We start from the raw sequence: 27495 nt of genomic DNA on the forward strand, positions 1-27495 counted from the left end.
GGCAGCAGTACCCTCAACATTCTGAAAAGTAAAGAGGAAGACTTGAGGGGACGGCATTAAATAACAACGACCCACCAGAAAACAAAATAGCAACAGAGAATTGAAAAAAATTAAATAGAGAAGATACTGATTTTATTGTCAAAGTAAAAATATGTGGAAAGAAACTGAACACAGACAAGCAAATTTCCAGTGTGTGTGAGACCAGCAAGGAGGAAGAGGAGGAGGAAGAGGAAACATGGGAACAAGATTATAGGGAAGCAGGGTTGGATATAGTGCCTCCCAGTGCTGCAGTGAAACAGGGGGCAGAGTGACCCACGGGCATGTCACAGGAAGGCCAGGGGCAGTGATGTCAGAGGGTCCAGTAGGACACTGGAGCTCTGCCCCAGACAGCCACCACAGAGAGCCTCTCCCCTCCTCCTCTTTTTCCTACCCTCCCTCTTCCTCCTCCACAGGACATGACACGCCCCTGGACTCCTGCCACGCCAAGTCAAGGACACATGCACAGACATACAAACAAGCTGAATGATGGGAACACATGCACGTCCTGGAATAGAAGCACACTCTAAAAGAGGGTATGACAAAGATAGATTGAGAATTAGAAAGAGCAATGCTCTTATTTGGTAGACATTTAAATATAATTGGGTTAGTCATGCTTCAGTGTTGTGTGTTGCATTAGGCACATGGAACAATGTCATGAATCGTTGGCTGCTGAGTTTTACAGAACCGTAAACCCATACTAGAAACTGTAGGAATGGACACTGTCTTTGAGACTTACTCACTGTACTCACATTGGTCGCCTTATTGCAGGTCAGGGGTCATGTGTGGTGGGCTGGACGGGGCTCATGTGTCATAGGCAGGGGGGGTCTCTATGTCTCGCTCTTATACACAATCTATTCAGAAACTCCTATCCACCCTCTCTGAATATTAAGTAACTTCCCTGGAATCTAGGATATCCTCATCTCTATAACTTTTTGGAGTTTACTGTATCTTTTTGTTATATGACTATATCTCAGATCACTTTAAATTGATGTCCCACTGCTTTCACAGGTTATAGGTTCACCCACTTTTATAATATTTAGATAATGTCAGTAAACTGAATGCATGGCAATATATACATACAGTTGAAGAAGGAAGTTGACATACATCTTAGCCAAATACATTTAAACTCAGTTTTTCACAATTCCTGACATTTAATCCGTGTAAAAAGTCCCTGACTTAGGTCAGTTAGGATCACCACTTTATTTTAAGAATATGAAATGTCAGAATAATAGTAGAGAGAATGATTTATTTCAGCTTTTACTTATTTCATCACATTCCCAGTGGGTCAGAAGTTTACATACACTCAATTAGTATTTGGTAGCATTGTCTTTAAATTGTTTAACTTGGGTCAAACATTTTGGGTATCCTTCCACAAGCTTCCCACAATAAGTTGGGTGAATTTTGGCACATTCCTCCTGACAGAGCTGGTGTAACTGAGTTAGGTTTGTAGGCCTCCTTGCTTGCACACGCTTTATCAGTTCTGCCCACAAATGTTCTATAGATTGAGGTCAGGGCTTTGTGATGGCCACGCCAACCATTACTTTGTTGTCCTTAAGCCATTTTGCCACAACTTTGGAAGTATGCTTGGGGTCATTGTCCATTTTGAAGACCCATTTGCGACCAAGCTTTAACTTCCTTGAGATGTTGCTTCAATATATCCACAATTTTCCTTCATGATGCCATCTATTTTGTGAAGTGCACCAGACTCTCCTGCAGCAAAGCACCCCCATAACATGATGCTGCCACCCCTGAGCTTCACGGTTGGGATGGTGGTCTTTGGCTTGCAAGACCCCCTTTTTTCCTCCAAACATAACAATAGTCATTATGGCCAAACAGTTCTATTTTTGTTTCATCAGACCAGAGGACATTTCTCCAAAAAGTATGATCTTTGTCCCCATGTGCATTTGCAAACCGTAGTCTGGCTTTTTTATGGCGGATTTGGAGCAGTGGCTTCTTCCTTGCTGAGCGGCCTTTCAGGTTATGGCGATATAGGACTCGTTTTACTGTGTATATAGATACTTTTGTACCTGTTTCCTCCAGCATCTTCACAAGGTATTTTGCTGTTGTTCTGGTATTGATTTGCACTTTTCGCACCAAAGTACGTTCATCTCTAGGAGTCTCCTTCCTGAGCGGTATGACGGCTGCGTGGTCCCATGGTCCCACTTGCTACCTTCAGGCGTTTGGAAATTGGTTCCAAGGATGAACCAGACTTGTGGAGGTCTATAATTATTTTTCTGAGGTCTTGGCTGATTTCTTTAGATTTTTCCATGATGTCAAGCAAAGAGGCACTGAGTTTGAAGGTAGGCCTTGAAATAGAACCACAGGTATACCTCCAATTGAGTCAAATGATGTCAATTAGCCTATCCGAAGCTTCTAAAGCCATTGCAGAATTTTCTGGAATTTTCCAAGCTGTTTAAAGGCACAGTCAACTTCGTGTATGTAAACTTCTGACCCACTGGAATTGTGATACAGTGAAATAATCTGTCTGTAAACAATTGTTGGAAAAATTACTTGTCATGCACAAAGTAGATGTCCTAACCGACTTGCCAAAACTATAGTTTGTTAGCAAGCAATTTGTGGAGTGGTTGAAAAACAAGTTTTATTGATTCCAACCTAAGTGTATGTAAACTTCCGACTTCAACTGTATATACTGTATGTTGACAATAGGCCCTTTAATGATGGGTTGTTTGATGCTTCATGTCTGTCTCCTATTTTGAAACCTTTTCTCCTTTTGATAAACCTATATCCCCTATGTTATAAACATATATCCCCCCAACCCCTATCCCATACTAATGTTATATACATTATATATTATAATAAATGATTCATAATTTCTTAGGTGTTCGTTTTGTCTTTGAATATGGTCTGTCCCTCCCCCTATGTAATAGTGAGGTCATCTTCTAAAAAGAAAGAATAGTAGAAAAACAAAGAGTTATGAAAAGCATGCAATGCTATTAGAAGACTGATGTCCTGCTTTATTAAGCACTACAAACTAACTAAGCACTAAGTCATTACAAATGTACCATTAAAAGCCACATGACATACGGAGCATGACCTGCCTACCCCTGACCAGTGTCTGTAATGTTAGAACAAGTCATCTACTCTCACATCTCATTTTTAGAATATAAATCAGATTACGGCTGACACAAAGTAGTGAGGTGAGACAGGTTAGAGGTAAGATGGGTGGCAGATGAATGAGTGTGAGACAGCTGAGTGAGGGTGAGACAGCTGAGTGAGGGTGAGACAGCTGAGTGAGGGTGAGACAGCTGAGTGAGGGGGAGACAGCTGAGTGAGGGGGAGACAGCTGAGTGAGGGGAGACAGCTGAGTGAGGGGAGACAGCTGAGTGAGGGGGAGACAGCTGAGTGAGGGGAGACAGCTGAGTGAGGGTGATACAGCTGAGTGAGGGGGAGACAGCTGAGTGAGGGCGATACAGCTGAGTGAGGGGGAGACAGCTGAGTGAGGGTGAGACAGCTAAGTGAGGGTGAGACAGCTGAGTGGGAGTAAGACTTCAAAGGCTTCTAAACTATAATAGACAGCACAGACAGGTACAAGATACTACCAGGTAGACACATGCTAACAACATGTCAGACTGTCTACATATGGGTGACTTGGTTTTTACCCGACTCTTCTCCGTTCCCCAGCTGAGTCTCTGTTCAGGAGAAGACTTCAGCGCGTCTTCCTCTACATGGACTATCTGGATCTGGCCCTGCTCCACTCCATTCTCCTGCAAAAACAGAATATCCTGGTCAGGTTCAATCAATCACATTTATTTATAAAGCAATTTTTACATATTACAAAGTGCTTATACAGAAACCCAGCCTAAAACCTGAGGATCATTATAGTGTGGAGGTGACCCATGCAGTGGTGTGGCTGTAGGGAAGGATCTCACGTCTGCTTCCTCAGTGGCTGGTAATGTTGAGCTGGGCACAGAAACATTCTCTGTGGAAGAGGTGGGTACAGTTGGGCTAGGTGCAGGGACCTTCACTGGCGGTAAAGTGAGTGTCTGTTTCTTCACTATGAACTCCCCTGGAACCATCTAAAAATAAAGGAAAATAAAGGAAAACATTAATCCTGAGTGTACATTTGAGAAAGTGTGTTTGTGTGTAGGGAGGAGTCATTTATTTGCCCAGCCACCTTCTCCAGCTCTTCTAGCTGCTGTTGGAGCTGGTCCACTCTCTGAAAGACAGTGAGGGTCTCCTCAGCCTTCTCTGGCAGACACAGGCCTGGCTTACAGCTCTGGATCTCTGCTATGGTCGTCCGCAAAGACTGGATCCTGTCCACACACACCTGTATAAGGATATACACACAGTGACTCACTCTGGGTTACAGGAGGGAGACCAGGGCCTGTATTCACAAAGCGTCTCAGAGTAGGATTGACGATCTAGAATCAGGTTTCCCATTTGTTATTCATTATGATCTGAAAGGCAAAACTAATCCTAGATCAGCACTCACTCTCTGTCCCAGGGCTAAACGTGCCAGACACTCCTTTCACCCAGCTCACCTTCAGGCTCTCCTCTCTGGGGCTGGGAAGAGTGTCAGGGGACGATAACAACGTCCTGATCTCAGTGACGTCCTTCTCCATCATCTTCACCTCCGTCTCTATAGCTTCCACCTCCTACACAATCAGAAAAGAACATTGAGCAATGCAGAGAGAGAAAGCGAGACAGAGAGAGTCTCTCAGAGCATTCACAGTCAGCCCACACCCCTATCAGATCACAGCAAAATCACAGTTTACTTGAACAGAGATATACTCAATCATGAGGCATCAAAGCCAAAGGAACTGAATAATATTAAGAAATGCTATAGATGGAAGGAAATAGTGTGGAAACCTACCCCCCAAAAATGAGGCAACAACAAATTCTATCCCTTTTAAACAATTTCCTGGACAAAACATAATAGTGAAGGTGTAAACTTGGCAGTAGAAAACCTAAACAGTATATTTGACCTCTCAGCTTCCCTATCAAATAAAATAAAATTCAAACAGAAAACCAAAGAAGATTAACAACAATGACAAATGGTTTGATGAAGAATGTAAAAACCTAAGAAAGAAATTAAGAAACCTGTCCAACCAAAAACATAGAGACCCAAAAAACCTGAGCCTACGCCTTCACTATGGTGAATCACTAAAACAATACAGAAATACACTACGGAAAAAGAAAGAACAGCACGTCAGAAATCAGATCAATGTAATTGAAGAATCCATAGACTCTAACCACTTCTGGGAAAATTGTAAAACACTAAACAAACAACATGAAGAGTTATCTATCCAAAACTGAGATTTATGGGTAAACCACTTGTTCAATCTTTTTGGCCCTATAACAAAGAACAAACAGCAAAAACATATACATGATCAAATACAAATCTTAGAATCAACTATTAAAGACTACCAGAACCCACTGGAATCTCCAATTACATTGAATGAACTACAGGACAAAATACAAACCCTTCAACCCAAAAAGGTCTGTGGTGTTGATGGTATCCTCAATGAAATGTTAATATATAAAGGCCACAAATTCCAATTGGCTATACTTAAACTATTTAACATCAGCCTTAGCTCTGGCATCTTTCCCAATTTTTGGTACCAAGGACTGATTACCCCCAATCCACAAAAGTGGAGACACATTTGGCCCCAATAACTACCTTGGGATATGCGTCAACAGCAAAATTTGGAAAATCTTGTGCATTATCATTAACAGCAGACTTGTACATTTCCTCAATAAAAACAATGTACTGAGCAAATGCCAAATTGTCTTTTTTACCAAATTACCATACGACAGACCACGTATTTATCCTGCACACCCTAATTGACAAACAAACAAACCAAAACAAAGGCAAAGTCTTCTCATGCCTTGTTGATTTCAAAAAAGCTTTTGACTCAATTTGGCATGAGAGTCGGCTATACAAATTGAAGGAAAGTGGGGTTGGGGGAAAAACATACAACATTCTAAAATCCATGTAGAAGATGCCAGAGCTAAGTATGAGGTTATAATTGGCAAAAAAACACACACATTTCTTTCCACAGGGCAGTGGGTTAAGACAGGGATGCAGCTTAAGCCCCAACCTCTTCAACATATATATCAACGAATTGGCGAGGGCACTAGATCAGTCTGCAGCACCCGGCCTCACCCTACTTGAATCTGAAGTCAAACATCTACTGTTTGCTGATGATCTGGCGGTTCTGTCCCCAACCAAGGAGGGCCTACAGCAGCACCTAGATCTTCTGCACAGATTCTGTCAGACCTGGGCCCTGACAGTAAATCTCAGTAAGAGAAAAATAACAGTGTTCCAAAAAAGGTCCAGTTGCCAGGACCACAAATACAAATTCCATGCGCCACAACTTCCACAAAGCTGTGAACGATCTGAGAGACAAGGCAAGAAGGGCCTTCTATGCCATCAAGAGGAACATAAAATTCAACATACCAATTATGATCTGGATAAAAATACTTTAATCAGTTATAGAACCCATTGGCCTTTATGGTTGTGAGGTCTGGGGTCCACTCACCAACCAAGAATGCAGAATTCTGCAAAAATATCCTCTGTGTACAATGTAAAACACAGAATAATGCATGCAAAGCACAATTAGGCCAATACCCGCTAATTATCAAAATTCAGAAAAGAGCTGTTAAATTCTACAACCACCTAAATGGAAGCGATTCCCAAACCTTCCATAACAAACCCATCACCTAAAGAGAGAGACGAACTTGGAGAAGAGTTCCCTAAGGAAGCTGGTCCTGGGGCTCTGTTCACAAACACAAACAGACCTCACAGAGACCCAGGACAGCAACACAATTAGACCAAATCATTACTTGACACATTGGAAAGAATTAACAAAAAAACAACAAACTAGAATGTTATTTGGCCTTTTTGTACTTTAACTATTTGCACATAATATGACATTTGAAATGTCTTTATTCTTTTGGAAATTTTGTGAGTGTAATGTTCACTGCTCATTTTTATTGTTTATTTCACTTTTGTTTATTATCTACTTCACTTGCTTTGGCAATGTTAACATATGTTTTCCATGCCAATAAAAGCTTTAACTTGAATTGAAATTGAATTGAGAGAGTGAGAGAGAGAGAGAGAGAGAGAGAGAGAGAGAGAGAGAGAGAAAGGAGGAGAAATTAGGAGAAGTGGAGAAAGAGAGGTGGACTCACGGCGGCGGCATGGTCTAGCTGGGAGAGTGGAGCCACAAAGCCCTGCTGTACAGCGGCCACATGGCGGTCAGCCTCGGCCAGCTGCTCCTGCTGCGCTGTGATGTCACACACCAGGGAGATCTCCTTCAGCACGGACACAAAGCCCTGCAGAGTGATGCGGATCTGCTGCGAGTCATCCAGCACCATCTACAACACAGAAGGATAGAGATCAGTAACATCTACAGGAGACCATATGATTATTCTGATAATATAGGCTAACCTCAACATTTGTTATGCGGTGATGAATCAAATTGTGTTGTGCACTTCATTGTAGTACATTTGACTTGGGTGAGTGTAGGGAAAGTTTTGGGTAAGAGTTGCGCTGTACTGACCTGTAGTGCGTGGACGTAGCTGGCCAAGTCTTTGGCTGTAGTGTAGGTACAGGGAGCAGTGAGCCAGGACTGAGCCTCAGTTAGCCAACTGTTGGAGCTGTTGATCATCTCGTCATGCTCCTGTAACCATGTGCTGATCTGCAACCAACACAAACACATAGTCAGTATTAAATCAGCTATAAAATCATATAGAAAAATCATAACATCAGACATGCTATGATATCATCATCCACAAATAAAAGTCAACCCTGACGTCATCAAAAAAGTAGGATCTATCACACACTGGACTAGGACTATTCACAGTCCTAGTCCACAAACACAGGGGCTAACACTACCCAAGGGGTTAACTGAACATATGTCAGAGTAACCAGGGGGGTTTAGGGAATTGTAGTTCCTCACCTTGCTGAGGAAGGCGGTCCTCTGCTCTGCCTGCTTGGCCATGTGTGAGTGGAGCAGCTGGGCCTCCGTCAGGCTCTCTGTGAGGACCTGGGCCTCCTCAGCGTGTTCCAGATCCTGCACCTCCACCTCCAACGCTGCCACACGGGAGTGCCACATGTCCAGCTCGTCCCACACACGCTACACACACACACACCACACACACACACACACACACACACACACACACACACACACACACACACACACAAATGTGATAACACAGTCTCTTTCTGCTATGTACATCAGCCTGGTAAACTCTGATCCTAGATCAGTTCTCATATCTGCTATCTTAGCACTCACCTTCTGTGTGCTTTCTGCCTCCGAAAGAGAGGGGCTTCTCTGCTGCAGTTTGTCCTGCACTGATCCCAGACCAGCCTTGATCTCAGACACCTTGGCTCCCAGTCTGTGCAGGGGACCACTCTTCTCCATTACATCCCCTACCTGGGGGGCAGTAAGACAGTCAGACACAAGTAGTGGAAATAAATGTAGCTCGTTCTTGACATTCATAGAAAATATCTACAAATGAGGTCCTTACAAATAGACCACATTACAATGCTACAAGCACCGTTAAAGGTTTCAGCTACTGTACCTTCTCCTCTACTTCCTGCAGTGAGTGTGTCACGTCCTGTAGCGGTCCCTCTATCTCCACGGGAACCAGGGTGTACATGTCCGAGTACTTCATCCTCAGACCGTCCATGATGCGCTGCAGCACTGCCGTCTGGGTACACAGCTGGGTGTGAACCTCCTGAGGAGAGACAGAGAGGGAGGGAAAGAGAGAGAAAGATGGAGAGAGAATAAGAGAGAGAGAGAAAGCAAGAGATTGAAAGAGAGAGGAGAAAAAAACAAAGTTCAGCGAGCCTCATTCTACAGCACAGGAGGTTGGTGGCACCTTAATTGGGGAGGAACCGGCTCGTGGTAATGGCTGGTGTAGAATAGGTGGAATGGAATCAAATACACCAAACACACGGCTTTCCATGTGTTTGATGCCATTCCATTCGCTGCGTTCCAGCCATTATTATGAGCCGTCCTCCCCTCAACAGCCTCCACTGTTCTACAGCCTATACCCTCTCTCTGCCATCATTATGTCTCCAAGGTCACAAACACACTAATACACATTCATAGATTCATTCACATCCTCCATAGGGTCCAGCTCTTACCAGACAGAATGTACAGCCGAGTATGTCGCACCTCTCTCTCCTGGGCTGGTTTAACTAGCTCAGAAAGGCTTCCTTATTAAGTCTTTCATTCCTGAAGCTACTCAGCATGAGCCCTCTTCACCTCCCACCTAGCAGCACACAGCTAATGAGAGGCTATTCACAGTCCTAGTCCACAGACTGAACATGAAAATCAAACGACGATAGGAAAAACACGACCAGTGATGCAGATGAAATACAGCACAACCTGGCTCTGAGACAGGGACCAGGGCAACGCCACATAGGAAGCTGCATGTGTGTGTGTGTGTGTGTGTGTGTGTGTCAGGGAGGTGACATCAGTGCTGGTCTGAGACTGGGACAGATGCACCAAGAGGATCCACTTACAAGGTGGAACAAAAAGAGGCAGGTATGGGGGGGCTTTAGAGCCCTTTCATAGACCCTCTCTGAGTAGAGGGGGGTGGGGAGACATAGAGAAAATGTTGGACAAGACTCAGGTCTTTAGACAACACTAACACTGGTCCCCTCTCATCCACTGAGTACCAAGACAAAGCTCCGGGGAAGGTTGATAAAACTAAGCTAGCTAAAGGGATGAGGGCCCAGCCAACGGTTAAATTCAAATGTGGCACTTTGTTGGGGAACTCTTTCACTGAGCTAACAGTCTCACTGAAGACCTTCATTACAACAACCTTTCAGCAGTGAAACTCAAAACCAACCGCCACATACAGTTCATGGTGGAATGACAGAATCTGGAAATACGAGTCACAACGAGACTTTCCACTTAATTCAACTTGAGCTTCAAATCATTAATTCTATGAATTTCAAATTAGATAAAAATGTGAACCGTGCAATTTGGAAGAGTTATTGTCTTTGTAAACGTTTCCTCTGAGTTGATCATGTTTGTTTGCAGAGCACAGACACAGCATTGTGTTGTGGGTACAGGGATGGGAAATACCTACTCATTAGAAGCCCGTTACGCATGCATCACTGTACAGAGGGGAGGGGGTTGTTCAAATCTCAACTATGCACTTATCCCTATGAAATATATTAGCATTCACAGTAGGCTATGCTATAATTTGTCAAGAACACTGAAACAACCAAAACCACCTCAATAAGCAACACACTAAATATGAAAAAATATATGGACAATTCCATAAAATACAGTAAATTACTGAAAATGACAAGTAAACAGTATTTTGTCATTAATTCTACTAATTGTAGTCTACCATATGCTTCCATAGGAGGATGATAAAAGCAAAGACCCAAAATGCCATGCGTCAACTGTGGAACCTTTCAATCTGGCACTCTTAACTCCTGGACGCTGCTGAGAATATTTGCTAAATTACTACACTCTGCGTGTATAGGTACATTGTGTTGTCCACACTGTGTGATGTTAAGGTGCTGTGAGACAGAGGGTTACCCACATGTAGCTTATGTGTGTTGGGACACTGCTCCAGCTGTGACAGGAGGTCTTCTGCAGTCACCAGCCACGCCTTCACCCCACTCAGCTCCTCCCTCACCTTGTCCCTCTCCTCCACCTCTGTCCGCACCACACACCGCCCCAGCATGCTCTTCTCCTTCAGACTGTAGACACAAACAGACAGGCAGGTCTATAGTGCACCAAACAGCTGGCTAAAGTCTTAGTTACAGTGCCTTCGGAAAGTATTCAGACCCCTTGACTTCCTCAACATTTTGTTATGGTACAGCCTTATTCTTAAATTGATTTAAAAAAATCCTCAGCAGTCTACACACAGTACCCCATAATGACAAAGCGAAAACAGGTTTATAGACATTTTTGAAAATGTATTAAAAATAAAAAACTGAAATACCTTATTTACATAAGTATTCAAACCCTTTGCTAGGAGACTCGAAATTGAGCTCAGGTGCATCCTGTTTCCATTGATCATCCTTGAGATGTTTCTACAACATGACTGGAGTCCACCTGTGGTAAATTCAATTGATTGGACATGATTTGGAAAGGCACACACCTGTCTATAAAAGGTCCCACAGTTGACAGTGCGTGTCAGAGCAAAAGCCAAGCCATGAGGTTGAAGGAATTGTCCTTAGAGCTCCGAGACAGGATTGTGTCGAGGCACAGATCTGGGGAAGGGTACCAAGAGATGTCTGAGGCATTGAAGGTCCCCAAGAATAGAGTGGCCTTCATCATTCTTAAATGGAAGAAGTTTGGAACCACCAAGACTCTTCCTAGAGCTGGTCGCCCGGCCAAACTGAGCAATCGGGGGAGAAGGGCCTTGGTCAGGAAGGTGACCAAGAACCCGATGGTCTCTCTGACAGAGATCTAGAGTTCCTCTGTGGAGAAGGGAGAACCTTCCAGAAGGACAACCATCCCTGCAGTACTCCACCAATCAGGCCTTTACGGTAGAGTGGCCAGACGGAAGCCACTCCTCAGTAAAAGGCAAATGACAGCCTGCTTGGAGTTTCCCAAAAGGTATCTAAAACAAGATTCTCTGAAATGATGAAACCAAGATTAAAATATTTGGCCTGAATGCCAAGCATCACTTCTGGAAGAAACCTGGCACCATCCCTACGGTGAAGCATGGTGGTGGCAGCATCATGCTGTGGGGATATTTTTCAGCGGCAGGGACTGGGAGTCTAGTCAGGATCGAGGCAAAGATGAATGGAGTAAAGTACAGAGAGATCCTTGATGAAAACCTGCTCTAGAGTGCTCAGGACCTCAGGCTTGGGCGAACATTCACCTTCCAACAGGACAACAACCCTAAGCACACAGCCAAGATGACGCAGGAGTGGCTTCGGGACAAGTCTCTGAACGTCCTTGAGTGGCCCAGGCAGAGCCTGAACTTGAACCAGATCAAACATCTCTGGAGAGACCTGAAAATAGCTGTGCAGCAATGCTCCCCATCCAACCTGACAGAGCTTGAGAGGATCTGCAGAGAAGAATGGGAGAAACTCCCTAAGTAGAGGTGTGCCAAGAAGTGCTATAATCACTGCCAAAGGTGCTTCAGTAAATGTAAATGTCATGTTTAATTTTTCTTATTATTTATAAATTAGCAAACATTTCTAAAAAACTGTTTTTGCTTTGTCATGGGGTATTGTGTGTAGATTGATGAGGGAAAAAAAAACAATTTAATCAATTTTAGAATAAGGCTGTAACGTAATACATTTTTGAAAAAGTCAAGGGATCTGAAAACCTTTCGAAGGCTCTGTATATCACTGTGAATCAAAAAACAGCTAGCATGGTACATAACCAATATAACACATAGTCTGTTTAAAAGGGAGATTTAAAAAACTCTAGTCTCTTACCTTGACTTCATAAGGAAAAGAGTTTCCTTTGGGAACGAAAGCTGACACCAAAATCAGGATGCAGAGCATCATCTCAATTCAGGTATTTAAGGATTTCACAACCTCTGCGTCTGTGATTGTCTATCTACACAGTAAGCATGTGCGTGTATGCTGTGGATGACTGAGTAGGTATGAGTGTGCATCTTTCTGCGCTTGTTGTCCTGAGTGGAGAGGCACAGCAACCCTTTCCCGACCCACTTTTCCCAGAATGCTCATCCAAGTGTGAATGTGTGGAGCCGCTGGGAGTTTGAGTACCTATGCCCTGCACTACCACAGAAACACTGATTGGTATGACCATCAATGCAACACGTTTGGCTTTTAACACTTGTCTTAAAGCCTATAGTTGTTAATTCATGCCATATGGGCATATGCTGGCATATGGGGATTTGTGTCTTTGAGAAGTGGGAATTAAGTGTAATATTTGCGGCACCACACACTCAGCTCCTGAAACAACAATACCAAACAATGTGTTTCCTGTCCTGTCTGTTGTATGGTGGTTGACCTCTCACCTGCCATAGCGGTCCTGCATGACCTGCAACTGTTGACACAGCGGGTTGGGCGGGGCCTGCTCCAGGTGGGCGGGGACGCCCAGCAGTCTGGCGATGCGGAGCTCGAGAGCTGAGAGAGCTCGGTGCTCACAGTCTAGCCTGTCCTGGTACTGGTCCCAGTACAACAGCAGCACCTGCAGCTCTTCCCCACACACCTTCTCCCTGGAGTCATTTGGCAGCTCAGCCTCCACCTGCTCCAGCATGATGGACGCTCGCTCCACCTGAAAGGATAACAAGAATTGGAGTTAATGAGTCAGTCTGTAAAATGGCTGCTTCCAACCTGACTTTCTGTGCTGGGTGTGTAGGGAAGAGTGGGGTCTCTCTCTATATTGTGTCAATCATTGGCTGAAAGAGTTTGGTAGATTTTATATCGCAGGGTTGAAAACTATTTAATTTCAACTTAATTTCAAAGCTATTTTTAAGATTTAGGAAGAGGTGTCCAGTATCTATCATGTAACTCACGCTCTTTGTAATATCACTCCATTCATCTGCCCTCTGATTTGAGTGAGTCTTCAGATTGCGGGTGCAACGCTGCAGTCTTGCCACCTGCCTCCAGAGCGCGCTCACCGCCCCCTCCCTGCTGCAACGGCAACCCTGCTCCGGGCACCACTCCCCCAAACACTTTAGAAGCCCAGTTACAGAGTCCACCTCCTCAGACAGAGCCTGTAAAGGAGAGAGAAAGTGGTGGGTAAAAAATAGATATTTAAAAAAAAAAAGTTAACGCTACGAAAAATGTGTTTAGCATTCTTTCCCCATACCTTTAGCTTAGCTTGCTGGTCGGTGCAGTCTGTGAGAGAGCTGACTTTGTGAGAGTGACAGTAGGAGAGATGGGTCTCTGCGCTCTTTACACACTGGCATATCTCCTCATGGCACTTCCTATACCTTCTGTGATACTCAGCACACCTACCAAACACAAGCCGCATATCAATCAGGCGTCACATCAATAAGACTACTACAAATGGCATTAAGCATTAGAAGGTTGGCTTGACTTGGCAGTTGAGTTTTACAATCATTTCACTATCATGACTGTATCTAAGGTCCTTTGACTCTTAAGAGACAGTGTCTACCTCTGCAGGGCCTCCAGTTTGAGCTGGGCCTGGGCCTGGAGGGTGGACATCCGCACCAGGAGCTGGCTCAGCACCTCCCTCTGTAGACGCTCCACCATCTGGGGGCTCAGGTAGTCATGCTGGAGGGCCAGGGTCTGGATCTGGCTTATATGGGAATGGAGCTGCTCCTCCATGGAGGCCAGGGCCTGCTGGATGTCCCTCAGCCTCTCAACGCAACCTCCGACTGGGGCTAATGAGGGATGGAGCAGGGCCTCAGCCTCCTGGAGGAACCTGACAGCACCACTCACAGCTCCAGTGTAGTCTCTCAAAGAATTCCGTGCCTGGGAAACGCTCTCCTGAAAAATCATCAACATTTTTTACATGAATAGTCAATTACCTTTTAAATTAGTAGAACATGCATTTAATATGGTTTTGAAACACAATCAACCAAAAACAAAACAACTTGCCATTCGTAAGTCACATTCATTCAGGATTGCATTCTTCAGGTCCATCAGGTCACTATACTCCGGGGATCCATCCTGCTGCCTAGTTCCTTTCTTGCGCTCTAGAATCTTCAACACCCTCAGTCTGCACTCCACGGTCATCCGCAGGGTCACAATCCTCCAGTGCTCCTTGTCGACGGCTTCCTCGGTGGGCTCCACTTGGCATGGTTGCTGCAGCTCCCGCTGGATGTCCCTTAGGAAGGCCAGCAGAGCTCTCTGCTCCGACTGGAGGTGCACCTCCTTCAGCAGGCCCCACTCCAGGATCTGGATGTTGTTGATCACAGTCATCTCCCAGGTTTGGAAGTTCTCCAGGTTCTGCTTAAGCCACCCACGCTCTGCAGACAGCTGTGAGGGATAGAGGTCCTGGGAGATACTCTGCAGCTCATCGGCAGCCTCCTCACACAGTCTCTTTATCAGAGGGAGCTGAGTGAGGATGACCTGACCGGTCGTGTACCTCTCCTCCTTCCCCCTGTTCTCCTCCTTGGTCTGGAGGACCTGCTTCTCCACATTTTCCCGCAGTTCCTCCACACACTGCCTGAAGGTTAGGTACCTCTCGTGTTCTTTGGCCTTCATATTCAGCGTGCTCATTTTGCAGTGCAACTGGGAAATGACACACAGCAGCTCTTGTTTCTTCTCCTCAGGGATGAAGGGCTGCAGCTTATCCACCTGGCACTTGTGCTCCATGATCATGTGTTTAAACGGCTCAATGGTGCTTAGAGTCTCCCTGGTGACCGGGAACCTGTGTCTGTTTAGGTCCACCAGCATCTGTCTCAGGCTCTTCTCCACCGTGGTCACCTTCTGCCTAGATGCGTCTTGAGTCTGAAGGAGTTCCTCCAGCTCCTGCTGGTTAGCTTTCTCATAGCTGATGATGCTCTTGATGTCCTCCTGGAGGTTTGTGAGTTTCTCATTGAGGAGGCAGTTCTCTGTGATGCTGAGCTCAGAGGCAATGTCTCTGCTCCTCATGAGAAGAGCCTCGGACACAGCAGCCTGTTTCTCCGCCTCTACCAGGGTCTCCTGAATCTGTCTGACTCGGCGATCCAGGTCTTTAGAACTCTGGCCCTCCCCCTCTCCCCTCCTGGAGGCTTCTCTATGGAGGTGACCCACCACCCAGGAGTCCAGGTCTGCTATCTGCTCTGACATATTCTCTCTAGTCTGCAAGCCTGACTCCATCTCCTTCACAGCCTTGGCTAGCTTCTCTGTGGTGGACCTGGACAGACTCTCCAGGCTGACCAGGGAGGAGTGCACCATGGGGACCTCATCAGCCTGGTCCAGCTCTGGGAGCAGCTCCTCCACCTCCTCCACCAGGGCCTCCAGCTGGGCCTGCTTGGCCGCCATCTCCCACTGCAGCTTCTTCAGGTCTTTGATCTGCCGATGGACCCCCTCAGGGAGCAGGGCCACCTTCCTCCTCCGGCCCTCAATGTCGCTCTCCATCTGCTTGGCCCAGGCAAAGGCGTCCATCATTACCTTGTGGATCTTATTCATGATAGGGTTGTCACTGCTGGGGGTCTGAGAGGACACCTGCTCTCCAACATGATCCAGCTGCTCCTTGACCTGTTGGAGCCCCTGTTCTATCTGCCTCGTCTCCTTCTCATATAGGGAGCTGTGGGCCAGAGCCTCTGAGCTCTGCTGCAGGTAGAGGTATTTCTGCTGAGCTGCAGTCAGCTCAGCATTCACCATCATCAGCTCCTGGGCCCTCTTGCTGTCCCACTGGATTGTAGTGGAATGGGGTGAGCCTGTAGCCTTTCCTATGACCTCCAGTTGCTCCTGAAGAGAGGAGATCTCTGCGAGAAGGCTGCTGGTTTCCCTGGCATAGCCATTGACACAGTACAGGGTCTTCTCTGAAGCTCTCTCCAGTGACCTCCACTCTTCCTGCAGGCCTATCTGCTGGATCTGTGCAGCAGCTCGCTTTGCTTGGTTCAGGTGGGGTGACAGCTTGGTGAGAGTGAGGGTCAGCTCCCCCATGACGGTCCTGTCCTCCTCCATACCCCGCAGAAAGGAACGTAGCTCCTCAGCTTCTGCTGAGCTGCTCTCCACTGGGGATCTGCACACAGCATTGGAGAGGGGCATTATTTTACAAAACGGAGCATTATAGACATATTCTCCACTACTCACTAGGCAGTGTGACCATCAAATTGTATTGTGAAATTAGAAAATGCCTAATATTCTTACTGATAAAAACTAAAGTAAATCTATTCATCAGAGACTGCAGTGACAACACTCACGTTGTGAGGGCCTCCAGCTCTGCAGACAGTTTCTCCAGAGTGGCCTTGACTGTCTGTGTCTGCCTGTCCGCCTCAGTGACCAGCTGCAGCTGGGCCTCCTTACAGTGGACAGCTTCCGAGGCATCCCATACTGCTGCGCCCCACTGGCTCTCCATATGCTCAAATGCCTCCTGGTCTGCAGTCTGAGCCTCTCTGGGCTGGGAGAACACAGACACCTGGGTCTGAGCAGCCTGTCTGCATTCCTGGAACCACAAAATACAAAACACAGCATGTTCACTCTAGGAATAATGATCAACTGACTCAATAGGACAGACTTGAAAAGCTTATAACTTAAATATCAACCTCTATGTTGACATTTAAATGGGTTACTATTGTGAACTGTACTGTGGATTATGTTGTGGGTTTCTATTGTGCGTTGCTGTTGTGGTTTTCTGGTGTGTTGTGTGTTGCTATTGGGTTGCGGTTTATTTTGGCCTGGCTCTCACCTCGGCCTCCTCCACCTGCAAAGCCATGGCTGCCGGGCTGAGGTCTGCAGGGCGGTTTCTGCAGCCCAGTACCCTGACCACCAGCCTGCTCAGACGAGCCTGCAGGTCAGCCAGAGACGTGTTCAGAATCCTCATGGGGTCCTCCCAAGGTTTAATCTGTGGTTACACACAAAGAGACAGTATGACCCTGTGGACAGTGAACAGTGTGGTGCGCTTCGACAAAGATTGAGATACTAATAATTCAAGCTATTGTAATACGTTTTCTTCAAATCAAATCAAATTTTATTTGTCACATACACATGGTTAGCAGATGTTAATGCGAGTGTAGCGAAATGCTTCTTCCTTGCCAGGGCAATTTTTTCTTAACTGCTCGCACAAACGTTCAAATATCAGACACATTTCAAACACTAATACAAAGCATTACTATCACAAACTGAAAATTGTGCATGTGCAACTCTGCACAGTAACCTTTGAGCGTACCTCAATGAGAATGCTCTTTGGTCCAGTTTGTGACAGGCGCTGGATGTCAGTGAAGATGTCCTGCATGGTGGGTCCTTCTGGTACAGCTGGGGTCTCTTTTTTCACAAAAGGTTCTGGGGTTAGAGTCTCCTTCTTTACAACAGGGACTGCTGCCTCAACAGGAGCTTCTGGCTTCTCTGTGCTGCACACCGGTTGCTGCTATGAAAACCAAAATAACAATTAACCTGTGAATGAATAGCGGGCTTCCAGGCATTCACCAAAGCCTACGTCAAACCTGTGGTGTCAAAAACCACGGTTGGAAGCGGAAAAAGAATACTCTCCACATCAACACTCACTGCAGTGAAGTGAACACTAGAGTGGGCAGAATCAGTGTTTAGTCTTTCTGCCTATGACATTATAGAGAGTGACATCATGAGAGAGGCGGGCAGCTCACATTCCTGTCCAGGAGCCGTGTGTTCTGTTCAAACACAGGTAAAGACCATCCTTATATATATACAGTGGGGCAAAAAAGTATTTAGTCAGCCACCAATTGTGCAAGTTCTCCCACTTAAAAAGATGAGAGAGGCCTGTAATTTTCATCATAGGTACAAATCCAGAAAATCACATTGTATGATTTTTTATGAATTTATTTGCAAATTATGGTGGAAAATAAGTATTTGGTCAATAACAAAAGTTTCTAAACTTTTGGTCTTGGTCATAGTATTTGGTCTTGGTTATAGTGGAGTTTGGAGTGTGACTGTTTGAGGTTGTGGACAGGTGTCTTTTATACTGATAACAAGTTCAAACAGGTGACATTAATACAGGTAACGAGTAGAGGACAGAGTAGCCTCTTAAAGAAGAAGTTACAGATCTGTGAGAGCCAGAAATCTTGCTTGTTTGTAGGTGAACAAATACTTATTTTCCACCATAATTTGCAAATAAATTCATAAAAAATCCTACAATGTGATTTTCTGGATTTTTTTTCTAATTTTGTCTGTCATAGTTGAAGTGTACCTATGATGAAAATTACAGGCCTCGCTCATCTTTTTAAGTGGGAGAACTTGCACAATTGGTGGCTGACTAAATACTTTTTTGCCCCACTGTATATACAGTCTATGGTCAAGAGGGCACAGGCCCTTGTTCTTTGTTCAGACTACATTGTATTCTTAAACCATCTAAAAGTACCTTGGGTAGTTGTCCTTTGCTGCATTATGAGTGAGAACATTACAAGGGAGTAAATATTAACATTATCAACGTTATCAACAGCTATCAACGTCATTAACAAAAGACTAAGCATTCTTTTTAGACCCAAGCTACAACACACACAAAAGAACATGTGTTTTTTTTCCACCTAGAGCCATGCAAACGTGGTGGTTTTAATACAATTTTGACAATAACATTACTTCCCTGAAGCAACTTCACTCACTGTATTCACGCTCATCTTTCCAACTATTTATTTCACTCTGTCCTCTCTTTGTCTCTCTAGGTAAGACCTCTAACCCTCCTAGCTGCTCTGAGGTACAGGGGCATTCAAAATGTTTTGTCCTTTAGAACAATGTGCCACAGAACCCCAGAGATAAATCAGACTAGAATCATGCCTGTCTCACTTATACAGCTCATATTACAGAGCCTGGAGATAGAACCCCACACTTTCTCAAAACAAACATGGGGGTATTTTACAGCTTTGAGTGAGTGAGTGAGCGAGCAATGGACTCACCTGTGGCAAGTCACTGCCATCCGGCTTTGCCCTCTCTGTGCTCTCTGTTGCCATAGCAACATGGCCTGGGCGCAGATTCCCAAAACACTTCTTATACAAAAACTTAAGAAGCTTCTTAAGAAAAAAAATAATACGTTCATAAGATAGTTTGTAAATGCAATTCCTCAACAATATATTGAGGTTGAATGATTTTCTTACAAACTTCTCAAATATCTTCTTACAAATCTTCTTAAGATGTGTGTTGCTAGGCAACCGTTTTAGCTAGCTATCTAGCTAGCAGTGGCAATCATGTTAGCATATTTCTTACTGAGATGACTGTTCTAAAACATGTTTTTGGGTTTAAAATAATCAACACTGAAACTTTCAGATGAAGTTTGTGAGTAAATTAAATATGTTCAATTGCTTTCCTGAGCTTTTTCTCTCACTGGCCTGAGTGTAAGGGTTGAGCCATCTTGGAATTAACAACATTTCCAATAACATTATTTTCAAGAATCTAATTTCTTCTTAACTTTTGGCTTAAGGAGAAACATAGGAAATAGCACAAGAAAATGTTCAAGAACCTTTGAGGAATAGCAACTTTGCTTAATTTTATAGTTAAGGAAAAAATGTCAGAAGGTTTTATGAATCTGGGCCCTGGTCCCTCCTTGAGCTCCTTCCTCTTTCGCTCCTCTTCATCTGTTTGTTGTTTGTCTAATTTGGCCACACTTACCTCTGGCTGGCCTTTAGTGCTGCTCTCCCTGTCTTCTTTTCTGGTGCTCTCAGTTGCAGCTGTAGCTCCATGTTGTTTGATTGGTTGGGCAGCATCTCTCTTTGGCTGTTTTTCACTCACTGACTGACTCTCACTTTCGATTTTAGCTGACTGTTTTCTGTCTGTTTGGGCAGTAGCTTCCAACTTCACCTTTGGTTCGGTCAGACTTTCTTGCACCTCACATTGGTCATGTTCACCCTTCCACTCTTTAGCATGCTCTTCCCAGGTCCCTTTGTCCTCAACCTCAATAGCTCTGTCACTCGTTGCTTTGGAGGGTTCTGGTTGAGTCTGTGGTAGGCATGCTTTGCTAACCTCTGCCTGAGATATGTCAATTTCAGTCCACACTGTCTCTGCTTTCTCTGACTGCACTGTCTTAGTGACGTGTGTCTTTGTTTGACTGGGTTGATCAGAACCGATTACCTTGCTCTCCGGTTTAGTCACAGCTGAAGCTTCTTGTTTGACTGGTATGGTTTTCTCTTTGACAGGGGTGTGTGACAGTGGCTTAGCTTGCTGACTGTCCTGGGTGGGAGACTGTTGGCTCTTGGCTGTCTTCTTGGTCCGGGGCAGTGTGGATGGTACTGGTGCTTTTGGTTCGACTTGTGTCTGGATAGAGGTGACAGCAAGAGGTACAGCCACATCAGCCTTCTGTTTACTTATCTCAGAGGTCAGGGGTGATACGGAAGGTGCTGGTGGAGTTGGTGCTTTTGGTTTGTCCTCTTTCCCAACAGGCTCTTTCTGGACATCACTCACTGTGGGCAGGTCCGGTACAATGTACCGTTGTTCAGTCTCAGTTTTGCTGTCCTTCCATAATTCCTCAGTGTTATACTTGACCCTGTTCTCCACAGCTGTGTCAGGCTGTATGTTAGAGGCCTGGGGTAGAAGGGCCTGGGTTGTAGCCTGCTGGCTCTTGGCTGTCTTCTTAGTGCGAGGTGGTGTGGATGGTGCCTTTGCTTTGTCCTCTGTCTGGGTTGAGGTGACAGCAGGAGGTACAGCCACATCGCTCACTGTGGGCAGGTCCAGTACAATGTATCGTTGTTCAGTGTCATCCTTGCTGTCCTTCCATAACTCCTCAGTGTTATACTTGTCTTTGTTCTCCACAGCAGGCTGTGTGTTAGAGGGCTGGGCCTGCTGGCTCTTGGCTGTCTCCTTGGTACGAGGCGATGTGGATGGTGCTTTAGCATTGTCTTCTGTCTGGATTGAAGTGACAGCAGTAGCAACAGGCTCTTTCTGGACATCACTCACTGTGGGCAGGTCCAGTACAATGTATCGTTGTTCAGTCTTACTGTCCTTCCATAATTCCTCAGTGTTATAATTGACACTGTCCTCCACAGCTGTGTTGGGCTGTGTGTCAGAGGGCTGGGCCTGCTGGCTCTTGGCTTTTCTCTTGTTACGAGGTGGTGTGGATGGTGCCTTTGCTTTGTCCTCTGTCTGGGTTGAGGTGACAGCAGGAGGTACAGCCACATCGCTCACTGTGGGCAGGTCCAGTACAATGTATCGTTGTTCAGTCTCAGTCTTGCTGTCCTTCCATAACTCCTCAGTGTTATACTTGACCCTGTTCTCCACAGCAGGCTGTGTGTTAGAGGGCTGGGCCTGCTGGCTCTTGGCTTTTCTCTTGTTACGAGGTGGTGTGGACGGGGGTGGTGCTTTGACTCCAGTCTGGAAAGAGGCAACAGCAGTGGGCTGAGCCACATCAGGCAAGTCCAGTATAAGGTCTGGTTGTTCAGTCTCAGTCTTGCTGTCCTTCCATAACTCCTCAGTGTCATACTTGACCTTGTTCTCCACAGCTCTGTCCGGCTGGGACTGAGGAAGCCTATTCTCAGGGTGTTCACTGGGCCTTACAGTGGAGTCCTGTGATTCTGTCTGCTGTGGACTGTGACTGGTGGACTGAGTGTCCGAGTCCATTTTGTCAGTATCAAGCACTACTGCTCCGGAGGATATGATAAGTGCGGTGTCACTGCTCATCAGTGGCCACATCTCTGGTGTCTGCACATTCTCAGTGTCAGTGTCCAGAATGACAGAGGACAATTTCTTCTCTAGTGGCTGCGGTGTGTCGACATCATAACACACTTGGCTTTTTGTGTCAGGGACGTGAGCTTGTTTTACCTGAGATTGTTTTACTTGTGTGTCGTCATGACTACGTTGTTTTTCAGAGTCAATGTAAGCATGCTGTGAGCGTAGGGCATCTGTCAAAGATGTCTCCTGATCAAGGCCCTGGTCTATCTGGTCAGTTGCCTGACTAACCGTCTTCACAGTTGTAGTCTCTACTCTTGTAACATGAGTATCACCATGCTCCTTGACTGCAGTTCTCTCTGTCATCAGGTTCTCAGACGATCGACTCTTGGTGTCTTGTATTTGGATGGTGGTGGAAGTTATGTCGGTTTCAACCGATTGAGTGGTCACTATCGTGCTCTGTTTAGGCTCTACTGCAGCTTTTGGCACCTGTGTGAGAGCAGTTATATTCTCCTTTGCTAGTTCTTGTGTCATGACAGACCCTGAACTTGGGGCTTCAGTATGCGCCATGGCAGTGACAGCTGAAGTCTCTTGTTTGACTGGTATGATTTTCTCTGTGACAGGGGGAGTGGCTGTGGTATGTTTTCTCTGTGACAGGGGGAGTGGCTGTGGTATGTTTTCTCTGTGACAGGGGGAGTGGCTGTGGCATGTTTTCTCTGTGACAGGGGGAGTGGCTGTGGTATGATTTTCTCTGTGACAGGGGGGAGTGGCTGTGGTATATTTTTCTCTGTGATATGGAGAAGCAACTGTGGTGTAGCTTGCTGACTCTCCTGGGTGGGAGTCTGCTTGGTCTTGGCTGTCCTCCTAGGTGGTGCGGCTGGTTTGTCTTCGGTCTGGACGGAGGTGACAGCAACGGGCTGAGTCACATCTATTTTCTGTTTACTCTTCTCAGCTACATCCTGGGAGGGAAAAGGAGAGAAAATATGAATACAAAATGGTGTTGCATTACACAGTTTAAAAATGGACTGGTTGGGGATCAGTAAAGTTCTCACTTTCAGAGTCTTGGTGAGAAAGGTGCTGTGTGTGTCTGCATCCCTGAGTGTTGCAGTAGTGTCTTTCTCCAGTCTGTCTGCTTGGTCAGGCTTCAGGCAGTCCACCAGGAACTGTCTGTGAGACAGCACCTCCTTCAGGGCCTTTTGGAACTGCACACCCTCCTCTAATGCAGCCTGAAGCAGGAAGAACCACTGTCACATGTTCTACCATCAGTGAGTGATGAGTGTTTCCATGTTTTCTCAACAACTCTGAGTTCTTGGAATAGTCTATATCCCTGACCTCACTAGCTCTGATTCATGTTGTTTCAACAATCTAGCAAATGGACCACAGTGAGTGGACCTACGTCACATATTACAGGATGTACCCATAGGCACTAAACAAAGTCCTTGATAATGTTCCTGTAATAATTGGAAATAATGACCAAATTCAAAACATCTACACACTTATGCACCCTGGCAATTACTTCAGCAAGGCATACAGGAATATTGTGTTCCCTCTACAGTTCCAATAATTTGCTCCCATACCCAGGTAGCCAACATTACTGGGAAATGTTCAATTGTATTGTATGTGATGCTCATAAAACTAGATTGTGCAATGAAAGTACAAAAGCTGACACTAACCGAATTACATATCGATTTGGATATATTGAAGACGTTAATATACTTCATATCAACATTCATTCTGTTTGATTGAGAGGCCTGTGCTATAACCTGGATGGAGGTGGTTGTCCGTGTGGGTGAGGAGTGGGTCCACTGCTGCAGAAGCTGAACAGAGGCTGTGAGGCAGCGAGCTGTGTTCTCAGTGCAGCAGCTCTGCCTCTCACCCAACCTGGTCTTCAGACTACACACACAGAGAGAGAGAGAGAGTGAGAGGATAGCATCAGCACACTGACAGGATATTCATATGTACAAGCTGATACAATCTCTTAGATTAGTTAATAGCTACTATACTAAACATCCCGGCTACTCATGTATATAAGAATTCCATGTCTCTATCTTTTGCAACTTGCTACCCCTCAAACTACAAAGAAAGGTCAGCATGTTCCGTTATCTATGATATAAAGGAGTAATAACAATTAAAACTGAAATTGAAATGGAAGAGAGCCAGCTGAGTTTAAACTTGGAGAGCAACAGGAAGAGGTTCGGTGCACTGCACAGTTTGATAATGAGCTGAATGTTTGGGATGCCAAGTCTAGTACCTGTCGTGCTGCTGGCTCAGTAAGTCCATTATGGAGATGACTTCAGCGGGAAGGTCCTCCTCTGTGGATGCAGATCTGGCAGCCTGACGCATGTCATGAACTTTAAGCCCTAACCCCTCCAATGACCTCTCGCAGTTCTAAAGGGTGCAGAAATCACAAGTGTAAAACTCAGGTTAGAGTCTCGGAGCAATATAGAACTATAATTGATTTGTATTTACTTTGTTGCAATTGTCCCACAGACTGTGTACATTGATTATTTTAAAGTTGTTGAAAAAGAAATACCGTAATATGGGAACTAGTACAGTGCCAAACAGAGCAGAGTCATTTGGAGCAGCGGAGGTACCTTGAGGCTGTGCCAGTGCTGCTGGAGCTGGGCTATGTTGGGGTGTGGCTCGCTGTAGCTCAGGGCCTGGTCCAGAGAACGGAGCTCCCACTGCAGGGCTTTGGCCCTCTCCCTCAGGCCCTGGGCCTTCTTGGCCATCTTCGCATCCAACTCCTTCAGCTGGGCCTCGCAGCCTGCCAGCCTTTCCGTCATCTCCCTCTCAGAAGAAGTGAGGAGGTCGTGGAGGTGGCTGACCTCCAGGGTCAGGGTGTCACGACCGGCAGGGGTGCAGTGGCTCAGCAGGGTGTCTCGGATTGTGTCCAGCTCCCTCATCTCCCTCTCCTCCCTGTCGACAGTCTGGAGCAGGGCCTGGGGGAGGAGGGCACATACAGTATTTACAACCCTCAGACTAGCAATATGGACAATATGGTCTTAACAAGCTGTCCTGAAACACATACAGTAAAACAATAGTATGACATATTTTGCGATGCACAAATAAATACACCATGACAGGGGGTGGAACAGTGGCAAAGGTACCCACGGGAATAATATTAGTCTGAGGAGAGATTAAATAGCATTAATACAACAAAAATAATTCAAAACACACTCCTTTAGTTTACACAAGTAAAACAGATGTATTTTTTCTTCATAATAAGCAGGAGTCCTCGGCGTTACTCTGGAACCTGATCTTTTTTTTGTCGAACATATCAAGACTGTTTCAAGGACAGCTTTTTTCCATCTACGTAACATTGCAAAAATCAGAAACTTTCTGTCCAAAAATGATGCAGAAAAATGAATCCATGCTTTTGTTACTTCTAGGTTAGACTACTGCAATGCTGTACTTTCCGGCTACCCAGATAAAGCACTAAATAAACTTCAGTTAGTGCTAAATACGGCTGCTAGAATCCTGACTAGAACCAAAAAATGTGATCATATTACTCCAGTGCTAGCCTCTCTACAAGGGCTGAATTCAAGGTTTTACTGCTAACCTACAAAGCATTACATGGGCTTACATACCTACACATACGCTAAGGTCACAAGACGCAGGCCTCCTAATTGTCCCTAGAATTTCTAAGCAAACAGCTGGAGACAGTGCTTTCTCCTATAGAGCTCCATTTTTATGGAATGGTCTGCCTACCCATGTGAGAGACGCAGACTCGGTCTCAACCTTTAAGTCTTTACTGAAGACTTATCTCTTCAATAGGTCATATGATTGAGTGTAGTCTGGCCCAGGAGTGTGAAGGTGAACGGAAAGGCTCTGGAGCAACGAACCGCCCTTGCTGTCTCTGCCTGGCCGGTTCCCCTCTCTCCACTGGGATTCTCTGCCTCTAACCCTATTACAGGGGCTGAGTCACTGGCTTACTGGTGCTCTTCCATGCCGTCCCTAGGAGGGGTGCGTCACTTGAGTGGGTTGAGTCACTGACGTGATCTTCCTCTCTGGGTTGGCGTCCCCCCTTGGGTTGTGCCGTGGCGATTATCTGTGTGGGCTATACTCGGCCTTGTCTCAGGATGGTAAGTTGGTGGTTTGAGGATATCCCTCTAGTGGTGTGGGGGCTGTGTTTTGGCAAAGTGGGTGGGGTTATATCCTTCCTGTTTGGCCCTGTCCGGGGTATCATCGGATGGGGCCACAGTGTCTCCTGACCCCTCCTGTCTCAGCCTCCAGTATTTATACTGCAGTAGTTTATGTGTCGGGGGGCTAGGGTCAGTTTGTTATATCTGGAGTACTTCTCCTGTCTTATCCAGTGTCCTGTGTGAATTTAAGTATTCTCTCTTTCTTTCTCTCTCTCGGAGGACCTGAGCCCTAGGACCATGCCTCAGGACTACCTGGCATGATGACTCCTTGCTGTCCCCAGTCCACCTGGCCATGCTGCTGCTCCAGTTTCAACTGTTCTGCCTGCGGCTATGGAACCCTGACCTGTTCACCGGACGTGCTACCTGTCCCAGACCTGCTGTTTTCAACTCTCTAGAGACAGCAGGAGCGGTAGAGATACTCTTAATGATCGGCTATGAAAAGCCAACTGACATTTACTCCTGAGGTGCTGACTTGTTGCACCCTCAACAACTACTGTGATTATTATTATTTATTTATGAAGATTTGAACATCTTGGCCATGTTCTGTTATAATCTCCACCCGGCACAGCCAGAAGAGGACTGGCCACCCCTCATAGCCTGGTTCCTCTCTAGGTTTCTTCCTTGGTTTTGGCCTTTCTAGGGAGTTTTTCCTAGCCACTGTGCTTCTACACCTGCATTGCTTGCTGTTTGGGGTTTTAGGCTTAGTTTCTGTACAGCACTTTGAGATATCAGCTATATAAATACATTTGATTTGATATTTTGCGATGCACAAATAAGCTAATAGCAAATGGCAGGTTTCATTGCAATACAATGCTGTTCTTTCATGCTCTTTTCCATGCTCCTGTAACTAACCTTCAGGGTGTTGGCGTAGCTGTGTAGAGCCTGTCTGTCTGTGGGCTGGGGGCCCAGACCCTTCACATGCTCCCTCAGCCAGTCCTGGGCTGCCCCATGCTGCTCCACTAGCTGGGCACAGTGCCTCTCCATGTGGATGCCCTCCTCCATCCTCACACAGGCCTCCTGGAACACACATACACACACATTATAATTACCAACATGTCTTTCAATGGGCACTGATTCAAAGAGGAAAATTACAATTATAACATTTTCTATATAATATACAGTGCATTCGGAAAGTGTTCAGACCCCTTCCCTTTTCCCACATTTTGTTACGTTACAGCCTTATTCTAAAATGAATTA

The 27495-nt window shown here is 45.6% G+C and overlaps 1 protein-coding gene across 1 annotated transcript in view; it reads right to left on the bottom strand.

Annotated features, from left to right (window-relative positions):
* Positions 1 to 27495, bottom strand: part of syne2b (spectrin repeat containing, nuclear envelope 2b) — a 144586-nt gene that overhangs the window by 67684 nt on the left and 49407 nt on the right. Inside the window, 25 exon segments of the mRNA XM_042330006.1 lie at positions 3660 to 3764; positions 3930 to 4076; positions 4175 to 4327; positions 4542 to 4655; positions 7195 to 7380; positions 7566 to 7703; positions 7965 to 8141; positions 8304 to 8444; positions 8593 to 8748; positions 10579 to 10738; positions 12985 to 13244; positions 13486 to 13686; positions 13782 to 13926; positions 14091 to 14425; positions 14537 to 16613; positions 16795 to 17036; positions 17280 to 17435; positions 17760 to 17957; positions 20165 to 22684; positions 22687 to 23112; positions 23206 to 23379; positions 23917 to 24046; positions 24405 to 24541; positions 24748 to 25095; positions 27151 to 27315. Of these exon segments, the coding sequence (XP_042185940.1) occupies positions 3660 to 3764; positions 3930 to 4076; positions 4175 to 4327; positions 4542 to 4655; positions 7195 to 7380; positions 7566 to 7703; positions 7965 to 8141; positions 8304 to 8444; positions 8593 to 8748; positions 10579 to 10738; positions 12985 to 13244; positions 13486 to 13686; positions 13782 to 13926; positions 14091 to 14425; positions 14537 to 16613; positions 16795 to 17036; positions 17280 to 17435; positions 17760 to 17957; positions 20165 to 22684; positions 22687 to 23112; positions 23206 to 23379; positions 23917 to 24046; positions 24405 to 24541; positions 24748 to 25095; positions 27151 to 27315 (8991 nt within the window).

Source organism: Oncorhynchus tshawytscha, linkage group LG11, assembly GCF_018296145.1.
Source record: "Oncorhynchus tshawytscha isolate Ot180627B linkage group LG11, Otsh_v2.0, whole genome shotgun sequence".
In the NCBI taxonomy this organism is placed as follows: domain Eukaryota; kingdom Metazoa; phylum Chordata; class Actinopteri; order Salmoniformes; family Salmonidae; genus Oncorhynchus; species Oncorhynchus tshawytscha.